The 23,139-nt window shown below is 45.0% G+C and overlaps 1 protein-coding gene across 2 annotated transcripts; it reads left to right on the forward strand.

The window, feature by feature from the left end:
- The first annotated feature begins 1,334 nt into the window (after positions 1 to 1,334).
- Crbn (cereblon) lies at positions 1,335 to 22,531 on the forward strand. 2 transcript variants are annotated; one of them, XM_078033563.1, is made up of 12 exons: positions 1,378 to 1,447; positions 2,528 to 2,651; positions 5,493 to 5,605; positions 6,429 to 6,631; positions 7,581 to 7,730; positions 11,657 to 11,816; positions 18,733 to 18,795; positions 19,719 to 19,803; positions 20,295 to 20,410; positions 20,759 to 20,823; positions 21,288 to 21,419; positions 21,983 to 22,531. In XM_078033563.1, exons 3-12 carry the CDS (start codon positions 5,522 to 5,524, stop codon positions 22,161 to 22,163), a joined length of 1,239 nt encoding a protein of 412 aa, XP_077889689.1. In that variant the 5' UTR covers positions 1,378 to 1,447; positions 2,528 to 2,651; positions 5,493 to 5,521; the 3' UTR covers positions 22,164 to 22,531. The 2 variants fall into 2 exon arrangements, with proteins under 2 accessions (XP_077889688.1, XP_077889689.1); XM_078033562.1 differs by lacking the exon at positions 2,528 to 2,651 and having other exon boundaries at positions 1,335 to 1,447.
- The last annotated feature ends 608 nt before the right edge of the window (positions 22,532 to 23,139 follow it).

Consider the following 23,139-nt stretch of genomic DNA (forward strand, 5'->3'; position numbering starts at 1 on the left):
CTTACACCCGGGCAATAGCGTCCTTTAAGATGTTAAATACGTATGTGTTTCCAAGGAATCTCCACGCTGCTTTCCAGACTGGCTGCACCAATTGGCAGTTCCACCAGCAACGCAGGAGTGTGCCTTTCCCCCCACATCCTCGCCAACACTCATTGTTTGTCTTCATAATAGCTGGAGTTATTATGACTGGAGTGAGATGGTATCTTAGAGTGGTTTTGATTTGCATTTCTCTGATTGCTAGAGATGATGAGCATTTTTTTCATATATTTGTTGACTGATTGTATATTTCTCTTCTATTCCTCGCCTCTGTCTTAAAATCATGGCACAATTTTTCATGTCTCTGGTTGTATACAAAGTATATTCACACCAATTCGTGTCTCCATACATGTTCTTTGGATAATAATGACCAACATGTTCCACCATCATTTCTAACCCCATGTCCCCTCCCTTCCCTCCTACCCCTCTCCCTATCTAGAGTTGTCTATTCCTCCCATGCTCCCCCTCCCTATCCTACTATGAGTCAGCCTCCATATATCAGATAAAACACTTAGCATTTAGTTACTTGGGATTGGCTAACTTCACTTAGCATTATCTTCTCCAACGCCATCCATTTACCTGCAAATGTCATGATTTGATTTTCTTTTATTGCTCAGAAATATTCCATAGTTTATATATGCCACATTTTTTTTTATCCATTCATCTATTGAAGAGCATCTACATTGGCTCCACAGTTTAGCTGTTGTGAATTGTGCTGCTATGAACATTGATGTGGCTGTGTCCCTGTAGTATGCTGTTTTTACTTCTTTGGGGTATAGAAGGGAGGGATGGCTGGGTCAAATGGTGGCTCCATTCCCAATTTATTTTGACAATTTTATTTACCAACCCAGCCTTTTTCGGTTCTGCAAAAGCATCATTTAAAATGTCTGTTTCAGATGAACCCCTCCTCATCCATGAATTATATGTGAAACCCGCTGAACGGGTGGAAGGGAAAATCAGGGATAACCCGGTTCTTCCCATAACCCATGCACGTGTTCCGGTCTTCATTTCTGTATTTCTCAGGAGTTCATGGTGCGTAAACGGGTTTCTGTTTGTTCCTTGCCCATCCCCTCCTGTCTTTTAAAATCGGGTGGACACCGAGCCTCGGTTTCCCCACGTGCACGTGGGGACAGGGCTGGACATTGCCCCGGGACTGTGCAAGGAGGAGGGCAGCTGGTCCTGCAGCGCTGGGAGCAGCTTTCCCGCCCGGACTGCGGGCCTGCTTTGCGGCCCTTCCCGCTGGCGCCGCTAGAGGGCGCTGTGGCCCCGGCGCGCGGCGGCGGCGGCGCGGAACCTCCCCTGGAGGCTCCGCCCCGTCCCGTCCTGCTTTGCGGGTAAACAGACATGGCCGACGAGGAAGACGCACAGGACGCTGCGCACAACATGGGCAACCACCTGCCGCTCCTGCCTGGTAACTCCCGGGCCCGGGTATAGCCGCGGGTGGGAGGCGACGCCCGGAGTCGCCGGCGGCTTGACAGGGTCGGGAAAGGCGGTGGCCGCGCCCCGGGGGCTGCGAGCCGCGGGCCTGGGCCGGCGCTTCCCTGAGGGCGCGGACGCCGCGGTGGCGGATGAGGCTGCAGCGGGCGCGGGGACGGGGACCGCGCGCGCCCCGGCCGTCCCCACGCCCTCAGCTCGGCTTCGCGGAAGGGCCCCGGAGTTGGGGGGCCGCCGGGGTCCGGGCGGGGCCGCTGCGGGGACTTTTCCCCCGGCGCCTGTCCCCGAATGAGTGACAGCCGAGGCGTGCTGCGCTCCTACGGGGCTTGGCTGCGTTTTTCTGCACTTGTCACCGTTCAGGTCCCTCTCTGTGGGAACCGAGGAGTTGAGTGACTCGCCCAAGGTCACCCAGCTGCGGCGTCGGGACCAGAACGCGGCTTGGCCTGCGAGCACAGCTGGTGTCTCTTAGCCACCGGTTGGAGCTCCGTGGGGCGGTGGGGTTCCTTGGCCTCTGGTCCTAACGGTGTGCTTTGTGGGAATTTAGACCTCGGGTTTGTGTGTTGGAGTATTGCACGACGACTTCAGAAAGAAAAAGAAAGAATATGTGCACCGTTGCACAAGCTATTCACGAACGGCTGCAGTCGGGATGGGCTTTGCCTTAGTGGTGTCAGCCTCCCGCAAACCCTGAGTCCCTTCACTGTAAACAGGCGGGGCGTCAGGTGTTGTGGAGGAGCCAAATGAGGTCTGGTACTTGAGGAGCTTTGCAGTCCAGGTGAGCGTGGTGAGAATGATTGGCAGAGACCCTTGATTCAAGGCCAGTTAAACGAAAACCAGTGTGGTTCTTCACACGGGGGCGGTGGCTCGGGGGTTAGAGGAATTGGGGAAAAGCCTTATGAGGTTGATCTGGAGGCTCACCTGCTGGGGCTAAGGATGCACAAGGTAAGACTTAGGAGGTTGGTTGGTTCTAAATTGTTGGTGAATGTGCATCTCTGGCCAAGGGCTTTTCTTGTAGGTTGCTGAAAAGCAGTCTCAGGTGTTTTTTTTTTTTTTTTTTTAGGTAGTTAACTAAGGGAATCTGTGCTCAGTATTGATTGGTATCTCCATATAGGAAGCCCTTTTTCTGTGAAACAAACCATGGTGGGTCAGTGGTCGTTCCTGAAGCCATCATAGCTCAAATAAAGGTGTGTCAACCTGCAGCAGCAGAGCTGAGCTGTTTTCCCGGCATCATCAGAGCCCCCTGTGTGTGTGCCAAATCCAGAGTTTCAGGGAGAATAGGGAATAAAAGAGGGAGGATATTGATGTTCTGTTGGCATTCACATGGTGCTCCTGCCTGAGATGAGTCATCAGACCTCACCCGGTAGCTCTGAACAGCCAGCCTGTGTTTTCTATAGGGGGAAAGGAAAAGTGAGAGGGTGCAGAGATGTATATATATATAGTAATGCTGGTTTCTAAATTACCTGCGGTTTTATTTGTTGACAAATACCACATTTCCCTAAATCTTGAGATATGAGTTGTTTTGAAGAGTAAGTCCACTTTGAATTCTAAGGAAATAGTTTCTTCCCATCTGAAATTATTCAGCTATCTTGGAGAAAAGATCCATTGATAAACAGCCCAGTGGGGGAGATGGGCCTTAGCCACTTTTACAAGAGAAGCTTCTCTAATACTAGGTGGTCATTTAGATGCCAGAAGTCAGAAGACTTAAAATGCAAATTTAGAGAAGTATTTATTCCAGCCTTTGAGCCAGTAGTTCATGTTTTAAACTTTCAGTAGAGTAAGAAAGTCGTTCTCTCCACATGACAAGTGAAACCCATGCTTTTAGAGTTGCAGAGGTTCAGAATAATTTTCTCATCAGTTTAAATTTTTCTTTATTATCTCTCAGGAAAACTTTTGTGTTCTTAGAAAAGGTACAACCGGTATCAGAGCCCTGACTGTTTTCATACAAGTCAAATCAATTATGTTGTTGTCATTGACAGAACTTGAAAGCCTTAAATCTTTTAATTCATGAGGATAAATGGGAACTCCCCCCACCCCCACAGTTACCCTATTGTGAAACGTCTTGTGAGAGGGACCTCAGTGGAAGTAGTTTGTTTAAAGAATGTTTTGCACAGAGGGGAAAAAAATGACTCCTTTGAAATGACAAATTAAGTATTTAGAATTTTCTTGGGGGCATTTTAAAATGCCTGAATTGTGAGGTCAGAAATGAGGTTCAGTCCATGTTTATACGTAGTCCAAGCTCACATTTCCTAGTCTCTGACACCTTTCAGGTCCAGGAATTCTTTGTGGTGTGCTCTGCTTGGTAGGATTCCCCAAGCACCTACTCTAGATCACCAGTAGGACTCTTCTAGTTGTGACATCCCAAGATGTCTTCAGATGTTTCCAAATATTCCCTAAGGTGCAAAGTAAATCCTGGTCAAGACTCCTAGGATAGGAAGTGTGCCCATAGGTGGCATGGAAAGGCTTTCGTCTGCCTTCTATCATACCATACACATAGGGTAGTGTTGCTTTTTCTGACTTTCATCCCTTTCATCCACTTTTAAAGGATATTGGCTTAGTTTTCATAATTTAAAAAGTATGCCTAGAGGAAGTAGCCTGCGTCATTTCCTTTAAAATGTTTTATGCTGCTTGTGGTATTTTTTAAATTTTTAAATTACAAAGCAAAGTCTGTATGATGGTGATTGCAAATATCTGACTTTCATGAGTGAGTGAGAGCCAGGGAAGGGAGTGTGTTAGTGGGACAACGCTGTGGAATTCTTCTAGCAGGTTTTGATGACATCTCTTTTCAGTTTTAGTTAATAGATCTTTATCTTTCTCATCACCTTCTTCTTCTTTTTTTTTAACTTGTCATGTAGGAACTCTTTAGATAGAGTTAGGAGTTTGAAACAGTGTTCTCCAAGGTGGTCTTCTTGGAGCCTGTCCTTTTTCAGACAAGGAAGCTGAGACTTACCGAGGGAGGGTGCAGTGTTTACAGTGTCAAAATGAATTACTGGCAAGGGAGAAAACATTCTTTACAGGACATTTTAAATACTTTATGTTGGTATTTCCCAATAGGGCCCTGGACCATAGTACTTCACCCCTAAAGGGTGGATGGAGTGATTTGCTTTTGGGGTACCTTGTGAAAGGAGGGGAAAGTGACTGTACAGTGAAGAGGGCTGACGGGTTGTACTGCAGGTGATGACGAAGGCTAGCATGAGGGCTGTCAGTCAGGTGTGTAGTGTGCATCCCTGATGTGATGGAAAACAGTACTTCCTTTCCATCCTCCTCGTCCTCCCCACAGTGGGTAACCTTAGACTGATTACTAGAATTACACCATATGAGTCCTAATTGAGCAATAATGTACAGAATAAGCCAAGTCAAGTCTGAGAAACTACCCCCACCTCCCAAGAGCAGGCTGAAGAGGAGTCATGACCATAGCAATGTGGTATTCTGGAGGGAAATGTGCAACTGAAAAAGGAGTTGAGGTTAAAACCAGGATATCCCAATAAAATGTAGAGTTTACTTAGTTGCACGAATGTACCAACATTGGTTTCTTAGTTGTGACGTACGTGTACTGTAACATAAGATGTTAACTATAGAGGAAAATAGAAGTGGGGTTTACGGGAATATTTTCTACTATTTCTCTAACTCTTAAACTATTGTAAAATTTAAAAGTTGATTTAAGGGGCTGGGGTGGTGGCTCAGCGGTAGCGCACTTGCCTAGCATGCTTGAGGCACTGGGTTCGATTCTCAGCACAAATAAATAAAAATAAAAATAGAAGTCCATCAACAACTAAAAAAACATTTAAAATAAATAAATAAATAAAAGTTGATTTAAAAAGAAAATAGCAACAACAACAGAAGATACCTGGTGGCAGAGTGCGGTGTGGCCCCTGGGCCCCCAGCTGCCTCCTCACAGTTAGTGGGGTTAGCGGTGAGTATGGCGTCTAGTACCCTTTTCTCCCCAGAGTGTGATGTATTTGAAAGGTATAGATTTGAAGTTTTCATGGGTCTAATGTTTTTTTTCTTATTATATTGTATTTATACAGCAGAGAGTGAAGAAGAAGATGAAATTGAAATGGAAGTTGAAGACCAGGACAGCAAAGAAGCAAAAAAACCAAACATCATAAATTTTGACACGAGTCTGCCAACCTCACACACGGTGTGTAGTGCACTAACTCCTCTGGCACTGTCAGTGCACATCCATCCCTAGGACACATTCCTGAAGAGGTGGCCTGACACCTCACACTGCCCAATGTGGACGGCTAGTTTACACGGCATAAATATGTAACCTTGAGCTTTTTTTAAAAAAATATTTTTTTTTAGTTGTAGTTGGACTCAATACCTTTATTTTATTTATTTATGTTTATGTGGTGCTGAGATCAGCGCCTCTCACATGCTAGGCGAGTGTTCTACTACCGAGCCACAACCCCAGCCCCATGACTTTGACTTTTGTTAGCAGCTTCATCATATGGTGAGATTCTGCGAGGAGGCAGGCTATTTTCCAACAGTAAATATAAATTCTTTATTTGTAAGCAGCTCCTACTGTTTACTGGTGTAATCCTTTAAGAGGTTGTTGCTCTTTTTCCAGTTTTGGTAGTAATAGGGCCATTAAGGGCTTATTCTGTGGTCTGCTAGGTCCCGTGGCGGGAAGGTGCTATTTAACATAGTAACATTTATTCTTGTCATTTGGGGTATTTGGACATAGAGATGTCCAAATTTATTTTTGATCCTGTGAAAAAACAGCTCAAACTGCAAAATGTTGTGGAATATGTATGTGTGAGAGATTCTTAAGATTTGAAAGTTTTAACAGTAAATATAGATTAAAAATTAGGTTTTTATGTGAGACCATTAAGATCATCACATAAATAGTTATGCTTCCCCTCTGTTTATATCTCCTTTACTCTGACTTTTCTTTAGCCTGTTGAGCTTGTGTTGTGTGTGTGTGTGTGTGGTAACACTTGCCTTCTTGTCGTTGTGAGCAGTATCTGGGCGCTGACATGGAGGAGTTCCATGGCAGGACTTTGCATGACGACGACAGTTGTCAGGTGATCCCGGTGCTCCCACAGGTGATGATGATCCTGATTCCCGGGCAGACTTTACCTCTACAGCTGTTTCGCCCTCAAGAAGTCAGTATGGTGCGGAATTTAATTCAGAAAGATAGAACCTTTGCAGTTCTTGCATACAGGTAAAGTATTAGGGGAACTGGCCTCACTCGTGCCCTTCTGTGTACTTGCAGCTGAGATCAGTGTTGAAGGCAAAGTAGAGAATTATTTTGCACGTCCAGGAGAAGTAAAGAATTTTGTTGAGTGAGATTTGAAATATTAGAGTATATTGGTTATTTACCATCTAAACCAATTTACATTTTTGATGCTTGAAAAACTTTTGCTCATTAATATTTACTGGAAAACATTTCTAGAATGTTAGTTTCAAGAATTGTCTTTATTTAAAGAGAAACAGGGCTTTTCCATTTTGCTGTACAGGATCAGTTTTCCAAAAAGAGCGTTTTGGGTTTTTTTTTTTTCTCCCTTCTTTTACTCTCCCAAAACTTGTTAAGTTGCACCAGTACAGAGCAGTGGCCCACTGAGCTGAACTCTTGTTCCCTGTGGCAGGCGGAGGAAATGTGCCCTAGAGGCTGGGAATAAATGCAGGAGCCCTGTCCCCCAACCTCTGCCCCTGCCCCAGTGCTGCTAATAAGCAGCAGAATATCTTCCTTGAAGGTCTAACAAAGTGAAAGAATGTTTGGCTGGGAAATGAGAGTTCAGAGGTGTGTGAGTCCCTGACTATTTCGGTGACTCTTTCTCCTAAATTATGTTCTAATTGTCTATCCCAAAGCTTTCCTATGCTCCCCTATATGACTCTTTAAATTGTTTTTTAGTTGTAAGTGCACACAGTATCTTGTATTTTATTCATTTATTTTATGTGGTGCTAAGGATCACACCTAGTGCCTGGGTGGTAGGCAAGCACTCTACCACTGAGCTACAACCCCAGTACCCTCCACCATGTGATTTTAAAAATAAAGTTGTACTGGGTTTGCAAGTGAGAGTCGATGACTGTAAATCATTTTCCCAAATGAATTACTTTTGCTAACTTTGCATATATAAATGTTAAAAATCTTTAAAACTTTTCTTTGGAAGTAATATACAGGAAAGGGAAGCACAGTTTGGAACGACAGCAGAGATATATGCCTATCGAGAAGAACAAGACTTTGGAATTGAAATAGTGAAAGTGAAAGCAATTGGAAGACAAAGGTTCAAAGTCCTGGAACTCAGAACACAGTCAGATGGGTAAGAAATACTGTGTTTTAAAGCTTTGTGAACATTTTACAATGGAGTGTTTTTTTTCTGTTTTACTAACTCTTCACATTTTGTGCCTTTTTATTAGTGTTTCTCTTTCCCTTCTGAAGTATATCCCAGTTGTTTCCCACTTGGGGTCCACCAGAATCACCCAGAAAATTCTTAAAGCTGAAGTTGCTTGGTTCCAACCTCATTTTCCATCCTCAGAGAGTTGTTAAGATGAAGTGAGACTTCAGCACCTTTTAAGAATGATTTCCGGGTGATTCTCATACCCCTCCAGGTTTGAGAAGAGCATTGTCAACCCAAAGGAAAGTGGCATTTGGGGTGTGGCTTCTTGGGAACAGAAGGTCTCTCTTCGGAGCGAGAGACGGTGTCTCAGTGTGCTCACCAGGACAGGGGAGGTGGTGTCAGAGCTCCCGTTAGGTTTGAAAGTCATACGACATACCTGCTCCACCCAGCGGCTCTCCCTATCCACACATAGCACCCATGGGAATTTATCACCCGGAAACAATACCCACATGATAACTGACCACTAGTCCTTATCTTCACTGCACCTTGTGCACTTTAGTATTCCCCGAGTTTATACCCATTCAGCAGAGACTCATTTTGGAGTGGCTGCCTAGGTAAGAGTTTGTCACAAAATCTAGGAATTCCACATTTAAGGAAAAAAAAGATCCAGTTCACCATCATTATCCTCTTTTTAAGAAATAGCAAACCATTTAAAACAGCCCAGTAGTCTTGACATTGGCTGTTGTGTGTTGAGCAGTGCTTCTGTCCTGTGGCACATAGGAGTCGTCTGGGAAGATTTGTGCACACAGATTCCTCAGTTCCACCCTGTCCTGGGGAATCCATCTGTGACGCTGGCCAGAGTTGAAAATCCACCAGATCTTTGTGTTGCATATGTCTTCTTCTGAATGCAGGAAGGTGTTATGGTTTTGTCTGTCTGTTTGCTCAAGATTATGCCACTGCAGATGCGTCAGGCAGGCTTTTGGGACTTGAATATGGGATGGAGTGGTCAGAGTCCTGAGGGGTTTGGTTCTCTCCTGAAGTTCCCTCAATGTTCCTGGTACACGTGTGTGCTCACAGGATCGCATGTGTGCCTCCCCGGGCAGATGAGCTGCATGAGAACGGTGACCGAGGCTTAGTTATGTTGTGATGTGAAGTGAAGGAGTGATCTCCCCAGGGCTTTGCACTGTGGTGACCAGTTATCTTGTTGCTGTGGATTTTGCTAACAGTGCCAGTTTTGAAGTTCTTATTAGCCACGTACTTACCTAATTGGTTCTTTTTCTTTAACCTTTGAACACTATTTACTAGAAAGTTTCAGGGAAATTGAGTTGGGAGAAGGTGCATTTCTCAGCATAGTGACTTCCATATCTGGTTGTGGAAAAGTCTTTTGAACACAAGATGGCAGCAGTCTGCTGAGGCTGAGAAGGGGCGGAGGAATGTGATTTGGTTCTGGTGAGGGTCACCGCCATCAGAGTGGTAGGGCTGGAAAAGGTTTGGAAAGGGTGCCTCCACAGACCTGTGTCAAGCCCTCTCACACAGATGTGTCTGCCCAAGTGTAACCGGCGTGTGTGGAGTGAGGTTTCTGTGGTTTTGCTACTGTGCTTTCCTGTGACCACCTTCACTAAAAACGGTGAAGTGCTTGCATGGAGATGATGTAGTGCTGTTTCCTTTTTTCAAACCAGGGAGCCAAGTGTTAGAGAAGTTCAGCAATGTGCCTAAAGCCTTACAAGTAGTGTGTGTCAGCTGGCTAGTTCTAGGTCCCCAACTTCCACACCAGTGCCTTTTCTGTGACACCAGAATTTCTCCATAGCACCTTGGAAACTCGGGCCAGTTTTCTTTTTTACAGGCAAGTATATCTGATTGATTTATTTTTTACCTAAATGATGCTTCATATATAAAAATATGCTACTGCTTTCTAACTCTCGCTAAATTCAGTGTTTATTTGGTTGGCCTTTTCTGAATATATGGACCTTTGTCTTTAATCAATAAACACACAGAAGGGTATCACGAATCAGAACTCCCTGTTTCTTGGAATGGGATTAATATTGTGTTGAAATTGCAAGAGAATATGTCCTCCCTGTCATAATTGAGAGCAGTGATTCTTAGTGGAAAAAGTCACCTACTATAAATGTTTTCATTGAAAATGTAGGAAGGTAGTCGTTTTGGTTTTGATGGAGAGATGGTTTTCTCTTTGAAGTGGGTTTGCCAACTAGAGATGGCTTCAGACATTTTTGTGGTTTGTGTGTATAGCGTATACTTCTGGTTTTTATAGTTTATATTTCTGTTTTTTAAGAGAGATTCTAAGGGTGGTCAGTCCCGAGGTCATTTGAGCACAGAAAATGTTCAGGTTAGTGTGGTGTTTCCCTACTATTGGAGTTATCTTTACTGAATTTGGAAGAAATTTTTTTTTTTATGTTTTAGTATTCATGGAGGTGATTTTATTTTTGTTTACACATTTTGTTTTTATAACATTTATATAAATTATGTTGCCATACCACAGAACAACTGCCATCGACAGGTTGGGAAGAAACACAACTACCTTATGCTAAAAATGCAACTCATCTGGCGGGAGAACCAGCCTGTGTTCTGTAGAGCAGCCTGCAGCCTGCAGAGCAAGGAGGGTCTAGGCCGCGCTGAGTCTCCCAGTGCAGAACAGGGGTTCCGAGGTGATCGGAGCTACTTCCACAGCCTGATCGCTTTTATCAGGATGAAAGCATGAAGTCTTTCATAATATTTGCATGAAGTACCTCAGTTCAGGTACTTTGACCTTGAGAAGCAGATTCTGATGAGCGTCTGTAGGATGGTGTACAGTTTACACCATGGCGCATCATCCCAGCAACTCAGGAGGCTGAGGCAGGAGGTAGCAAGCTTCAGGCCAGCCTTTGTATGTTAGGGACACCCCGTCTCAAAAATCAAAAGGCCTGGGCGTGGTGGCACACATCTGTAATCCCAGCAGCTCTGGAGGATGAGGAAAGAGAATTGTGAGTTCAAAGCAGCCTAAGCAAAAGTTGATAATGAATGAGAAGTATCAGAATTTTATTCTCAGCGTTTTGTGGGTGAAGGCAGTGGATGTTATGAACACCAGCCATAGTTCATATGAGAGTCTTAGAAGCAGGGGCTTCCAGTGTGTCTGATTTCATCATTCCAAAGTGTTTTCTTCCAGCCTTTGCATGTCTGTCGTGGCATAGACCTCGTTTCTAAAGCTGCCTCCCAGGAGGGTCGATCACAGGGCAGCCTCTCCGTTTGCATTAATGGATGACAGGTGTTTGAAAGTCTGATGCTCTGGAGTAGCATTTAGAAAATGAAGGCTCTATCAAGAAAGCCTCCATGATTCTTCAGTTTAAAGGCAGTCGAGTGCATGTTCCCCTAAGGTCATGAGGAGGAGAAGAGGGCTGCACGTGGACGTAGAGGCCATGTAGTTCTCTAGTCTCAGCTGAAGTGTCCCTGTAATTGGGCTTGTGATCGTCTCTTTCTGAACCTGCCTCTCAGGATGACTCATGAGAAAGGCCCCACTTAGGTGGCACGGGTTGTGGGGGACATGGGAGGGTTGGGATGTCTAAACTGTCTAAGAAGTTTGGTTACAAGTATCAAGATGAGCAGTCGTGGTAGGAGTAGGCTGATGTCAAATATAACTCTATTTATGTGACTCAGGAAGACATTCCTTTCTATTCCATGGTGAGATTGAAAATTCATACTTTAGATTATCTGTAGCATGAACTGTTCTATGATTTATGAAATGAAGTTATTTTCTGAACATGTCTTATATCTTAACATCAGCATTTATTTAGTGAATATGTTTTAAAAACATTTAGAAAATGTTAGTATTTAAAATTTCCTTGATGTGTAGAAACTTACAGTTTGAGTTAGTCTATCTTGAAAATGAACACCGTGCTTGGTTCTCTTTATTTTAGAATCCAGCAAGCTAAAGTGCAAATTCTTCCTGAATGTGTGTTGCCTTCAACCATGTCTGCAGTTCAGTTAGAATCCCTCAATAAGTGCCAGATATTTCCTTCAAAACCTGTCTCATGGGAAGACCAGTATTCATGTAAATGGTGGCAGAAATACCAGAAGGTGAGATACTGCTTTTTTTTTTTATGCATCTTCAACCAATTAAGACAGGTTGCTTTTTTCTCCATTGAAAGAAAGAATCACTGAAGACTCGGACGGTTCCCCAGACACCTTCTGTGGCTGTGGTCTACCTGTAGTTGATGGTAGCTGGCACTTTTAAAGATCTCACAGGTGGCTGTAGTGAAAGAATAGTCTGGCAGAGCAGCAGGTTGTCACGGGGTTGGTGAGGTATGCGTGACTGCTCGTCACTCGTGTAGAAACGAGCAGATGGAATCTCTACTTACATTTCAGGTCACATGTCTGGCTCTTCAGTGGTAAGGACAGTGTACCTAAGGAAGGGAGAGGGCTTCTCTGGGGTAGCACAGAGTCGTGGTGGAGCACACTGTTTTGGGACACCCTGTGGACCTCACAGGCTTCTCAGTCACCCGCTCACCAGATATTGTGGCTTGGGCATTAGGTCTTCTGTGCATTTTTGGTGGATCACTCTTGCTCTTAGGAAGTGAGGTAGATGGCTTGAAGTGTAGAGTGGTCACTGTCGAAGCTCTGCCTCAAGGATGAGTTTACTAGTTTCTGAATGCAGAGGTCCGCATTCTGCGTGGTGCCCGATGACGTTCAGTTTTCTTTTGGTAGAACTGCTCCAGTTTTCCCAGAGTGTTGGATGTGGACGGGGCTTGACCCTGCCTGGCTGGCTTAGATGAGCCAGGAGGGCTCATTATTCTGTATGTCCAGTCGGTTGGTCACACATGCTAGGAGGTGTTTTAATGAGATTTTACAAGGAGATTTTAATAAAAAGGTCTAATTAGACTCCTGAAAGATTGTCAAACAACCACAAAGGGAGACTTTTGAAGGTTTAACAACATCAGTGTGTTGTGGGTTTTGTGTAGCTGCGTGGTGCTTCCTTATCCAGATCTCATATGGGTTCTGGAAGTGGACTCTGACCCTGTTTCTGTGGACAGTGGAGCCACGGGAAACCGTGCTCACAGCAGCTTTACCTGCAGCCCTGAGTGTTAACAGAGACGTGTGGGAGGCAGCTCTGCAGCATGTGGGCTCTGAGGCGTGGCTTTGGAATAAGTCCCCTGATGGGTCATGGTGTGCTTGGTGCCAGTTTCCTAATGCAGTCATCCCGGGGTGGCAGAGCAGTGGCATCGAGACGCTGCCTGCCTGTCACTTCAGTATTTGCAAAGCTGTTTACTGCGATCAGTGGGTATTTTCTCAGTGTATAGGTATGGGTTTTTAAAAGCTCTTAACCATTTAAAAGCCATAAATTCTCTTGTTTTGTTCCAGTCATAAGGTGAAAGCAATTAGAGTTAACACTTGGAAGATGTGTACAACGAAATTTTCATGTTGCCTGCAGGATCTTTTGATCCTAAACCTGAGTTTCAGTTAAGCAAATGCGATGGCATTCTAAAGCTTAATTTGGGGGCTAATTATGATTAAAATCTTCCCATTCTGTGGTGGAAGTACCTCAGTACCTTCACAGTGAAATCAGAATTTGCCCTCTACAGCTGGATTCTCACGGCTGAAGGAGTGCAAGGAAAGCCAGGAAGCACATCCTGGTTTGGGAGAAGATGAGCTGACTCCCTGTCACGTCCCGCCTTCCGTCAGTCAGTCTGGATTCTCCGGTGTCAGCCCTGGCTGGCTTTTGTGTGGCATTGGCAGGGGCTAAACGGGAGGGTATTCATCCTGTGTGGCTTTTGGATTTTTGAAGGGCTTCCCTTGTTAAACTGAAAATGTCTCAGATTCTGAAATTTGGGATCTGGATGACGGGTGAAGAGTTGGCTACTGTCTTTTGGACACCGGGACCTACAGAGCAGTTTACTTGAGAGAGACCTCTCAGAGCCATTCCAGGTGCATCAGAGAGGCACAGGAAACGGGGGTGCAGGTACCGTGTGGGGCCGGATGTGCTATGCTTGCTGCACTTTTAGCTGGGCACTAGCTTACCAGGGACCAGATTATGTGATTGAGCTGTCTTAGGACAGATCTAGACCTCTCTCTTGCCCCAAGTTATGTCAAGATCCCAATGTGATGTTGAGCAGTGCACTGGAGAGTCTTCAGGAGACATTTAAGGTGCTCAGGGTCTCAGGAGGCTTACACGATGCTAACCTGACTAGGTCGCTTTATTCATTTAGGCAGACAAGATGGGGCAGGACCTTGTGGTCTTCCTGAGACCTATCCAGTTGAGCTCAGGATGTCTGCACTTCCCATTAACATTTGCCATTAAAAACTGAGTATCGCAAATGATGAGAAGGATAATCATTGAACCTTCTCCAAGTATTCTGTGTCCTCTTCCTTTCCAACAAGGGAGCGTTTACAGGAAGAGCCCACGTGTGGATCTAAAGATGTGGAGTTGGTCTCCCACCTGCTTCTGCCTATAGGCCTTCATCCTGCGGTGGGAGCTGGGAACTCTTCCTCTTCCCGGGCAGTGCTTTCTTCACTCACTAGGTTTACTGCAGGGAAAATCCACATTTAAATGAGGACTCTTGAACCCACTTGGAACACCACCTAACTGTTTTTAAGTGTACTTTCTGCTCGCCTGGATCATCTGCTTGTTCGCTTAGAAAGGCTTGACACACCAACTGCAAAAGAGCTGAGTGTGAAACGTACAGAGAGCTCAACTGTGGAAACAGTGGGTATTGAGGAGTGAGTGAGGCTGCATGTGTAGGCCGTGTTGCTCCTGTGCGTCGTTGGGAGCAGGAGAAAACGGGCATTGATTCAGAATAGTGCTTGCAGATGTGAGGTCAGATTTTCAGTTTCCTAGAGTGGAGGAAGATGGATACAGGTATTCCTCTGCCCCCTATTTTGTGTGAAAGGGTGTACCGCTCTGAAGCCTCTTGCTACTTAGGGTATCTTATAGGAGATGCTTTCATATCAGTCTGCAGAGCACCAGTTTTCTCTTTAAGGCTGCCCAGGAGCTGTTGTATGGCAACACTGTAACTTGGGTAACCCCTCCCCTGTTGATGACATCTGCAGGTGGTTACTTGTACACATGTCCTTTTATAGATGCAAATGTCTGGTCAGTGTTGAGGAGTGGAATTAGCAGGTTGAGGGTAGTTGTATTTGTAGTGTTGACAGTTTCCGTGTACCTTACTAAGGAGAGTGGCACCTATTGTGGTCTCGTTGTTGTTTTTACTACAGAGTCACAGAGGCTATCAGACCTGATATGTGCTGATCTGGTAAGTGAAGCATACTCTCCTTTTGGAGATGTAAGGTGGATGAGTGTCAGGATTAGCATTTTGTTTCAGAAAAGCTTGTATTTGCATTTCTAAGTTTATTATCTTCGCACATCTTTCTAGTGATTGGTTGACATCTGTAAGTTTTTATAATCTTCATAATTCCTGCCATTAATGAGTTCCAGACATTTTCTTGTTTGCCATTTGTCTTGACTTTGTTTTGGGTGTGCTCTGTTATTTATTGGTGGAGTAGAATGTTCAGCGTGCCTGTTAAGAATCCAAACTAAAAACGACCCTTCCATGCAGAGGGGCACCCTGTGGTCTCCTGTGCTGAGCACTGATTCTGTGTGAAGCTCGCCACCCTGTGTGGTTCCTCCTGGTGGGAACTGTGTTTTCCCGTGTAGCTCACTCTATCCCATTACAGTCATCTGAAAGGCTCTTATCTCTCCCACTGATAGATGTCATTCCCTGTTGGTCTTCGGCATGTGACCGCTGTGTCGTCACATCTGCTGACATGTGACGGTGCGTGCGGCACTGCTCTTCATCACGCATTTCGTGCCGTATCAGGTGAGGGGCTTCCTCAGACAGACCAGCCGCTCCCTCCGCGGGCACCTTACCTACGTGCACATGCATCTCTGCACCTGCCATCGTCATAAGTCTCAGGGGTAATAAGTGTCCAGTTTTATTTCCAAGTAGAAATTTAGTAAATGAAAAGAGAAAAGCTGGTAGTTTTTTATTGGGATAAATTATATTTAGTATGTTGCTGATGGTGATAGCTTCTGAAAAAAATAAATGAGCACCTTTGGTCGCTCACGTGCTGTGGTCAGGATTTTCTGTGTGGACGTTTGTTTTGTCCTTTTGCTGTCATTGCACCCTGAAGACCCAGTGGGTTGGAGTTTCAGTTTTTGAACAGTCAGTATGAGGGAAAGCTGAAGCCATGGCCGTGAGGCTTACCAGTGGAGGTGTTGTGGAGGGTCTCCAGGCGATAAGTTCCTTGTGCTTGCTCTCGGTGGTAAGGCCCACCACCAGGGGAAGGTTACTTCACCGGAGAATCCGTTAGGGTCACTTTCAAGTGTCTAAAATTTTGGATTAGTATTAATATTTTCTTGAACTCTTTTGCAAAATATATCATGGAGGTGGCTTTCTTGAAGAAGGGCTATGAAGTATCACTCAGATGTAAGATGGGAGCACCTCTTCTTGGGGCCAGATACATGGGTAGGTCTCAGAAGTTTAAGGCCATCAAGGACACCTACCTGAGTTTTGGCCATTGCTGGGTGAATGGTAGCTGATCCTTTCTGGTATCGTTCTCTTCTGTTTGCATATTTAGTTATTAAGTTATGTGAGGCATATTTAGTTGATTTAGAGCTTTTAGAATCTGTTGAAATCAAGATACAGAACCTTAGAGGACTTTCTTACTGTAAAAGGAAGGAAGTCAGACATTGGATTTTATGTAGCTTACTTGTGGCTGGCTGTAGTCAGTGGTAAAGAGCGGTATATCTTAGATGCATAAGTGTGATGCCTGGTGCTTGTCTTAGGTTTAACTTGTGTTCCGTGAGTGACAGGTAGGTGTGCTGTGTGCAAATCCTGGTTACTCCCCATGTACTAGCTGAGCGACCTTGGGTAAGGTGCTGCGTCCTTTGGTGCTTCTTTCCTTGACAACGGAGATGATGCTCCCTGTAGCCACGTGGTGTTCTTAGGGCCCAGGAGCTTCTGGCCACAGTGTTGACGGTTGCCATCACTACTGTAGAGTATTTGGACCCTTGCTGTTGTTGATGGTCCTCTTGTTTTTCTCTTGTCGTTGAGTGGTTCCAGTAATTCTTGGCATTAGGTACTTCTTTCAAGTCCAGGAGAGCTTAGAGGAGAGGCCTCCTGTTTTGGATCCTCAGGTTTAAGCCACTGCCTAAGTGCGTGAGGAGGTCTTGGGTCCATCTCTGGGCAGTCTGAGGTATCAGGAGGACTAAACCAAGCAGGCCTTCCCTTCACTGAAGACCCCACTGGCTTTCGTAGTAGCACATGGCATTTCACAGTGACCCTCTGCCCTGACACGGCTGTAAGATACCTGACAGGGCGCATCCTGTTCTTGAGGATCATCTCCCAGGTGAACGCTGTCCTTAGGGCCATCTCAAGTGTCGTGGAACAGAGCAGCGTTCTTGTCTCTCACAGTGTGGGTTTGCAGCACAGCTAGGGTAAGGGGGTTGGTGGGCACAGGCCAGGAGCCGCCCAGCCTGCCTGTGGTGGTGTGGCACAGGGTGTTGGGGTCAAGACTCCGGTGCTTTTAGTGTCCCCGAGCAGCACCTCCCCCGTTGCGCTGACTCACTTGGTCTGGTGGATGCAGGAGCAGGATCTGTGCTTGCTGACCTGTTCCCTTATTTTCGGTTCTCTTGGGTGTCCTCTGTCTCTTTCCCCCAGTTCTTGTGGCTGCTGTGTATTGAGATGTTTGTTGTGGTGAACGTACATGTTGTACAGAGACAGATGTGAGCCCTTTCATGCTTCATGGGCTCCCTGGGCCTTCTTGTTTTGTTTGTTTTAATATTTATTTGGTGTCCTGTGGAACATGCACTTTTCTTTCCGAATCCTGTGGTTGGTTTGATGTTTGAGGTGTAAGTCTCAGTCACTGGCGTTCCCCTGGATTCATCCCTGGGGGCAGGCGTGCCTCGTGGAGGAGGGAGGTTCTGGAGCAGCTGGAACAGGTGTCCTTCCCTGTGGGTCCCGTGTGCACGGGGGTCTCCAGACTCTGAGTGCTGGAGGGGGACTCGCCATCTTGCAGCGTAGCTCTTGTGGCGCAGAGTGGGCGGCTCCACAGAGGCCCCGGGAGGGGAGTGTCTACACAGACAGTGGGAATTGCCTGTTGAGCAGGTTCTGGTCGGGTCCTGCAAACGGGGCGGGCAGCTGGCCGTGATGCAGGCCACGCCTCCTGGCCCTTAGAGGCCCTCTTGCTACTTGGTCCTCCCCAGTGTTAAAACGGGCAGGCTGCTGCCACACCTTGACTTTGCGCTCAGCGATGGCTGGGACTTGACAAGGTCTCTCTGGTTGGGACGGAGGAGCGGAAGCTGGCTGTGGCCCAGCACCCCGCGTGCATCCCCATAGTCACTGTGGTGGCGCTAAAGCTGCGGACCTCAGCCTGGGGTCTGCTAGGCTTGACGGAATGTTTAGGGAAAAATCTGTCTATAGGATGGCTCGAAGGTTAAGGGTATGGAGAAAATGCCCTGTGTACCTACCCAGTGTGTCCTAAGCTCAGTGTCACCAGAAAAGTCAAAGGTCTTCAAGGTTCCCGAATGGGTCCAGTGGAAAGGAGCAGCCAAATCCGGCCTGGCCCTCATGGTCCCGCCCCCTGTCCCACTGCGGGCCTCCTCGGTGCACACGCTGTGTACCACTAGTGCCGCTGTGTACCACTAGTGCCGCAGTGTCCAGCAAGGTGACACGCACAAGTGCCTGTGGCCAGGAGCAAAGGCGCTGAGCACCTCCCTGAGGTGCGCACAGCGAGGACACAGCACCAGGGAGGCTTTTACTGGGAATTCTCCTGGTCAGAAAGAGGGACAGGGGTTTCTGCGGTAGGAATGAGGGTCCTGGCTGTGGGCAGACCTGGAGGACATGAAGGTCAGGCCAGAGCATCATCTGACACGATTGTCATGAAAATCTTCTCAACATTAAGACAATATTTGAAGCCAAAATTCTTTGTAAGTTAATTTTTCATTATAGGAGTCTTTATTTTTTAGGGGTTTTATTAAGTGACTTTTTTCTGTTTTCAGAGAAAGTTTCATTGTGCAAATCTGACTTCGTGGCCCCGATGGCTGTATTCTCTCTATGATGCTGTAAGTAACTCCTATGAAACTGGCCACTGTGGCAAGCAGTGTCACCAGTGTCATTAAAGCAAAATGAGAATGCTTGTGCTATTTTCAGAACTAAAGTACATAGGACATCTGAAGTCAAACCCAGGGAGTCTCTCCCACTTAATGGAATTTTTAGCTTCTGGTGACTTGTGACTGAAGGGCAGGCTACACTGAAACCCTTAGGGTTTATTAAACAATCTGGGGTTCTCTCGGGTCGGGCAGCATTCCCATGTAGAAAATTGCAGTGTTTTATTACCATGTTTTGGTCTTTTTCTAAATGTGTTCCCCTCCCCTCCCCTCCCGACCACTAGCCTGCTGCTGCTTGACATGTGCATGGGGCCTGGTACTCCCTGAGGTCTCATACTGGGCATCACCACGTTTTATAAAACTCTGGAAGAGGCAGATGGGTGGACAGTGTGCAGAATCTTGGATGGTTTTAAAGCCCAGTTTCTATTGCTTACCCAGGGATTTGGGGCCAAGTATTTTTCCGAACTGTGAATGTGGTGTCAGTAACAGGTTTTAGACGATGAAGGCATCCCAGTCATTCCTCTTAACAAATAGGTTTGACCACAAGCCTCAAGTCTTGGGAGAAGGGTTTATGATATCACTAGAGCAAGTCGAAGTTTTCCTTCTGCTGCTTTGGTGCCATTGTGGATGGGGTGTGGGGGAGGGGTACGAGGGTGGTTTTGGAGCATGCAGTAAGCTGTCTTGTAGGTGTCAGGGGCCACAGAACTCTGTAGTGCGTTGGAAAAGGCTTCACCCCCAGGTACATGAAAGTGTACAAAACGATGGTGCTGAGGTCTCTCCACAGTACTGAATGCAATAAAACACTGGTAGCACTCAGAGTTGAAACAGTACATGTTAGTAAGCATGACTTCATTGTGGCAACTTTTATTTTAAACCAGGAAACCTTGATGGATAGAATTAAGAAACAGCTACATGAGTGGGATGAAAATCTAAAGGATGATTCTCTTCCTTCAAATCCAATAGGTATGAAAAGTTAGTTTCTTTTCATGGTCTGTGATGTGTTGCTGAAGGAAGGTCAAGCCTTGTGCCCCGAAAGAATCAATGTTTTGTTTTTATAACCAAAAAGCATACACATTTTCTTTGCTTGGAGTAACTGGAAAAACTTTTTTAAAGTAATTGCAACACAATTCTCTCATTCTGTGAAACCATTACTGTAGGCAAAATCTTGCATAGAAAATCCATAGTGTAGTTAAGCAGTTCTCCTGAGCCTGAGAGAACACGTCCCTGGCAGAGCGACCCCTGTCCCAGGACGTGCCATTGTAACATACACAATGATCTGTTTATCAGGTAGTTTATTTTGGTAGTGTGCAGACATTACGTAGTAGATGCGTATTTTAGAATTGTTTGTAATTATGTTAACCTGTCCTGGGGAATCCTATTAGGGAAAGGGTCATTTCAAAGAACATCATCTGATTCATCAGTTTAAATCCTGAAAATCCTTTCATGTCTTGAAGATTTTTCTTACAGAGTGGCCGCATGTCTTCCTATTGATGATGTATTAAGAATTCAGCTCCTTAAAATCGGCAGTGCCGTCCAGCGGCTTCGCTGTGAATTGGACATCATGAACAAAGTGAGTCCAAGGAACTGAGACTCCCCTGAACCAGGATGTGCAGGCTGGGGACAGAGGCAGTTAGGATTTCCACTTAAAATGAATGTTGAGCATTCTTATTCCAAAATGCTGTTAAAGTCAGTGACTCACTGTGGGCATTCAGAGGTGGGATGGTGCTTTCATAGAGGGCAGGTGTTCTGCATTTGTCAAATATGAATGCCTTGTACAACCTGGTGAGATCAAGGGAACATTGGTGGCAGTGTGTCACCTTTTTTGTCCTGCCAGCTTTCTTAATGAGGTAATGAATGAGGTAAATAATTAGAATGAATGCAAAATTGGTCCACTGAGCATTTTATCTGTACTTTCCAGTGCACTTCCCTTTGCTGTAAACAATGTCAAGAAACAGAGATCACAACCAAAAATGAAATATTCAGGTAAGGTCTTTATTACATTTTTATTGTATGCATTCAGGACTGTCTCCCCATCACTGTTCCAGAATTAGCCTCCATAAATAAAGCATTTTAATGAAAGTTTAGCAGCAGCATGGTAAAGTCAAATAGTTGCAATTGTTACCCTCTTTTTTTGAAAAATGTACCCATTAAAAGGTGTTTGGAGGGTACCTGTGTGTCACAGGATGAGGTGAGTGATAGTGGTATTCAGGGACAAATCAGGTGTTAGAAGACTGAAAATGTGGCTTTGCTATGATAAGTGTTTGAGAGTAATTCTGATAGATCAGCTGCCTGAGGGTGAGCAAATATACTGTCAGCAGAATTTGAAGTACTTGTCTTTGGGTCATCACTGGGATGGACACAGCCCTGTTTTTTCACAGGAAATGTTTGTCTGCAAGATGAACTAACTTCATTGGCTGGTAGACTTTCAAAATTTTTTTCTCTTTTAGTTTATCCTTATGTGGGCCCATGGCAGCCTATGTGAATCCTCATGGATATGTGCATGAGACGCTGACCGTGTATAAAGCTTCCAACTTGAACCTGATAGGTCGCCCTTCAACAGAGCACAGCTGGTTTCCTGGGTAATGGAGCTGCTCCTTTTGCTTGCCTTGAAATGGGCAAAAAACTGCAGGGTTCTAAGGAAGGTGGTAAAGTTTTCTTGAAAATAGGTGTGATGTGACAGTGATTGTATTGAAATGTGGGACTTTACTCCTGGGGAGAAAATGAAGGACAAAAAAAAGGTAACACATTGCCACAAATGTTCCCTTGATTTCAAATGCAGAATACGTGCCCTCTATGAATGATGTTAGTAGTTGAATGATGTTAGTAGTGGTTCTTGTGACTATTCCATCACCTGACCAGCACACACTGGGCGGTCCTGCAAGTAATGGTTGTTTTCTAAGTTGACTGCAGTACAAACAGCGTTTTGTGGTAGTGATTTTTGTTTCTAATAGAAGAAAACATATGGTATGAACATGGAGTCAGGTCCATCACGTTACATCAGCCAGGTGAAGTGTCTAGGGAGCTGACTTCAGGGCCACCTTGGTGTTTGTGCATAACTCTCTCAGTGTTGCTCTAAAGCGTCTGTTCTTCCTTTCAGATTCATGTAATGAACTTTGGCTAATATTTGTCCTTCATCTTATAGGTATGCCTGGACCATCGCCCAGTGTAAGATATGTGCAAGTCACATCGGATGGAAATTCACAGCCACCAAAAAAGACATGTCACCTCAAAAGTTTTGGGGTTTAACTCGATCTGCTCTTTTGCCCACAATCCCAGACACTGATGATGAACTGAGCCCAGACAAAGTGATACTTTGCTTGTAAACGGAAGTGGTATGGATAGGAATCTAACAAATTGGTATTCTCGTGTCTGCTTTGGAAATTAATGCCTACAATGTATCACTTAACAGCAACATTACATGGCGGCCTGCTGACTCACCCAAGTTGGAGGAGGAGAGTAGACCCCAGCTTGTTTTCTGGTTTTCTGTGACAGGACCTGGAGGTGTACAAACCAAATTACTCCTGTTCTGGCAGCAGTGGGGAAGCAGTGCACGTTTCTTTTTTGAAAGATGCAGGTCTGTGTATATTGTTACTTTCAAAGGAGTTTGTTCCTTTCAATTTTCTGTAGCTTCTGAGAGATACTGATTTGTAAATTTTGAAAATATTAAAACATGCACTTTTAGCCTGAGAAAGACTTATGTATGAATCTTTTTCCACAGATTCCCAACCCTGTGTGCAAACTACAGGTGATACTGAATTTTGTCTATTTTATTTCATGGACAGGTTTTGTTTGATTCAAACAGTGGACATGCAAGACATAAAATGGTAAATATTGCCCATCATTACTGATTCTTACAGGTGTGCTCAATGCAAGAGTGTCTAAATTACAATATTTGGGAAATTCCAAGTGACCCACGTTGAGCACATAGAATAAAGGGCAAAACTGACCACCATCAAAAGTGGCTCTATTTACATAAGTTAAATGCAGATTTTGCCCAAAATCGTAATTGCCTTATTTACCACATAAACAATTTTTGGCAAAAGTACAATTTTAAGTGGCCCTACTTACCACATAAATCGTGAATTTTACCAAGAATTGCATGTGGCCCTGTTTATCACATAAAGGCAACACAGCACTTGGAAGAATTCCAACTGGCCCATATACACCACATAAAATAAATGGCAAAATTGCCCAATGTTCCCATGTAAATATAAGGTAAAACTTCATATAGAATGAATTAAAAAAACTGCCCCAAATTGCACTTGGCCCCACTTACCACATAAATACCATTCTTATGAA

This window comes from Ictidomys tridecemlineatus, chromosome 16 (genome assembly GCF_052094955.1).
Source record: "Ictidomys tridecemlineatus isolate mIctTri1 chromosome 16, mIctTri1.hap1, whole genome shotgun sequence".
NCBI lineage: Eukaryota > Metazoa > Chordata > Mammalia > Rodentia > Sciuridae > Ictidomys > Ictidomys tridecemlineatus.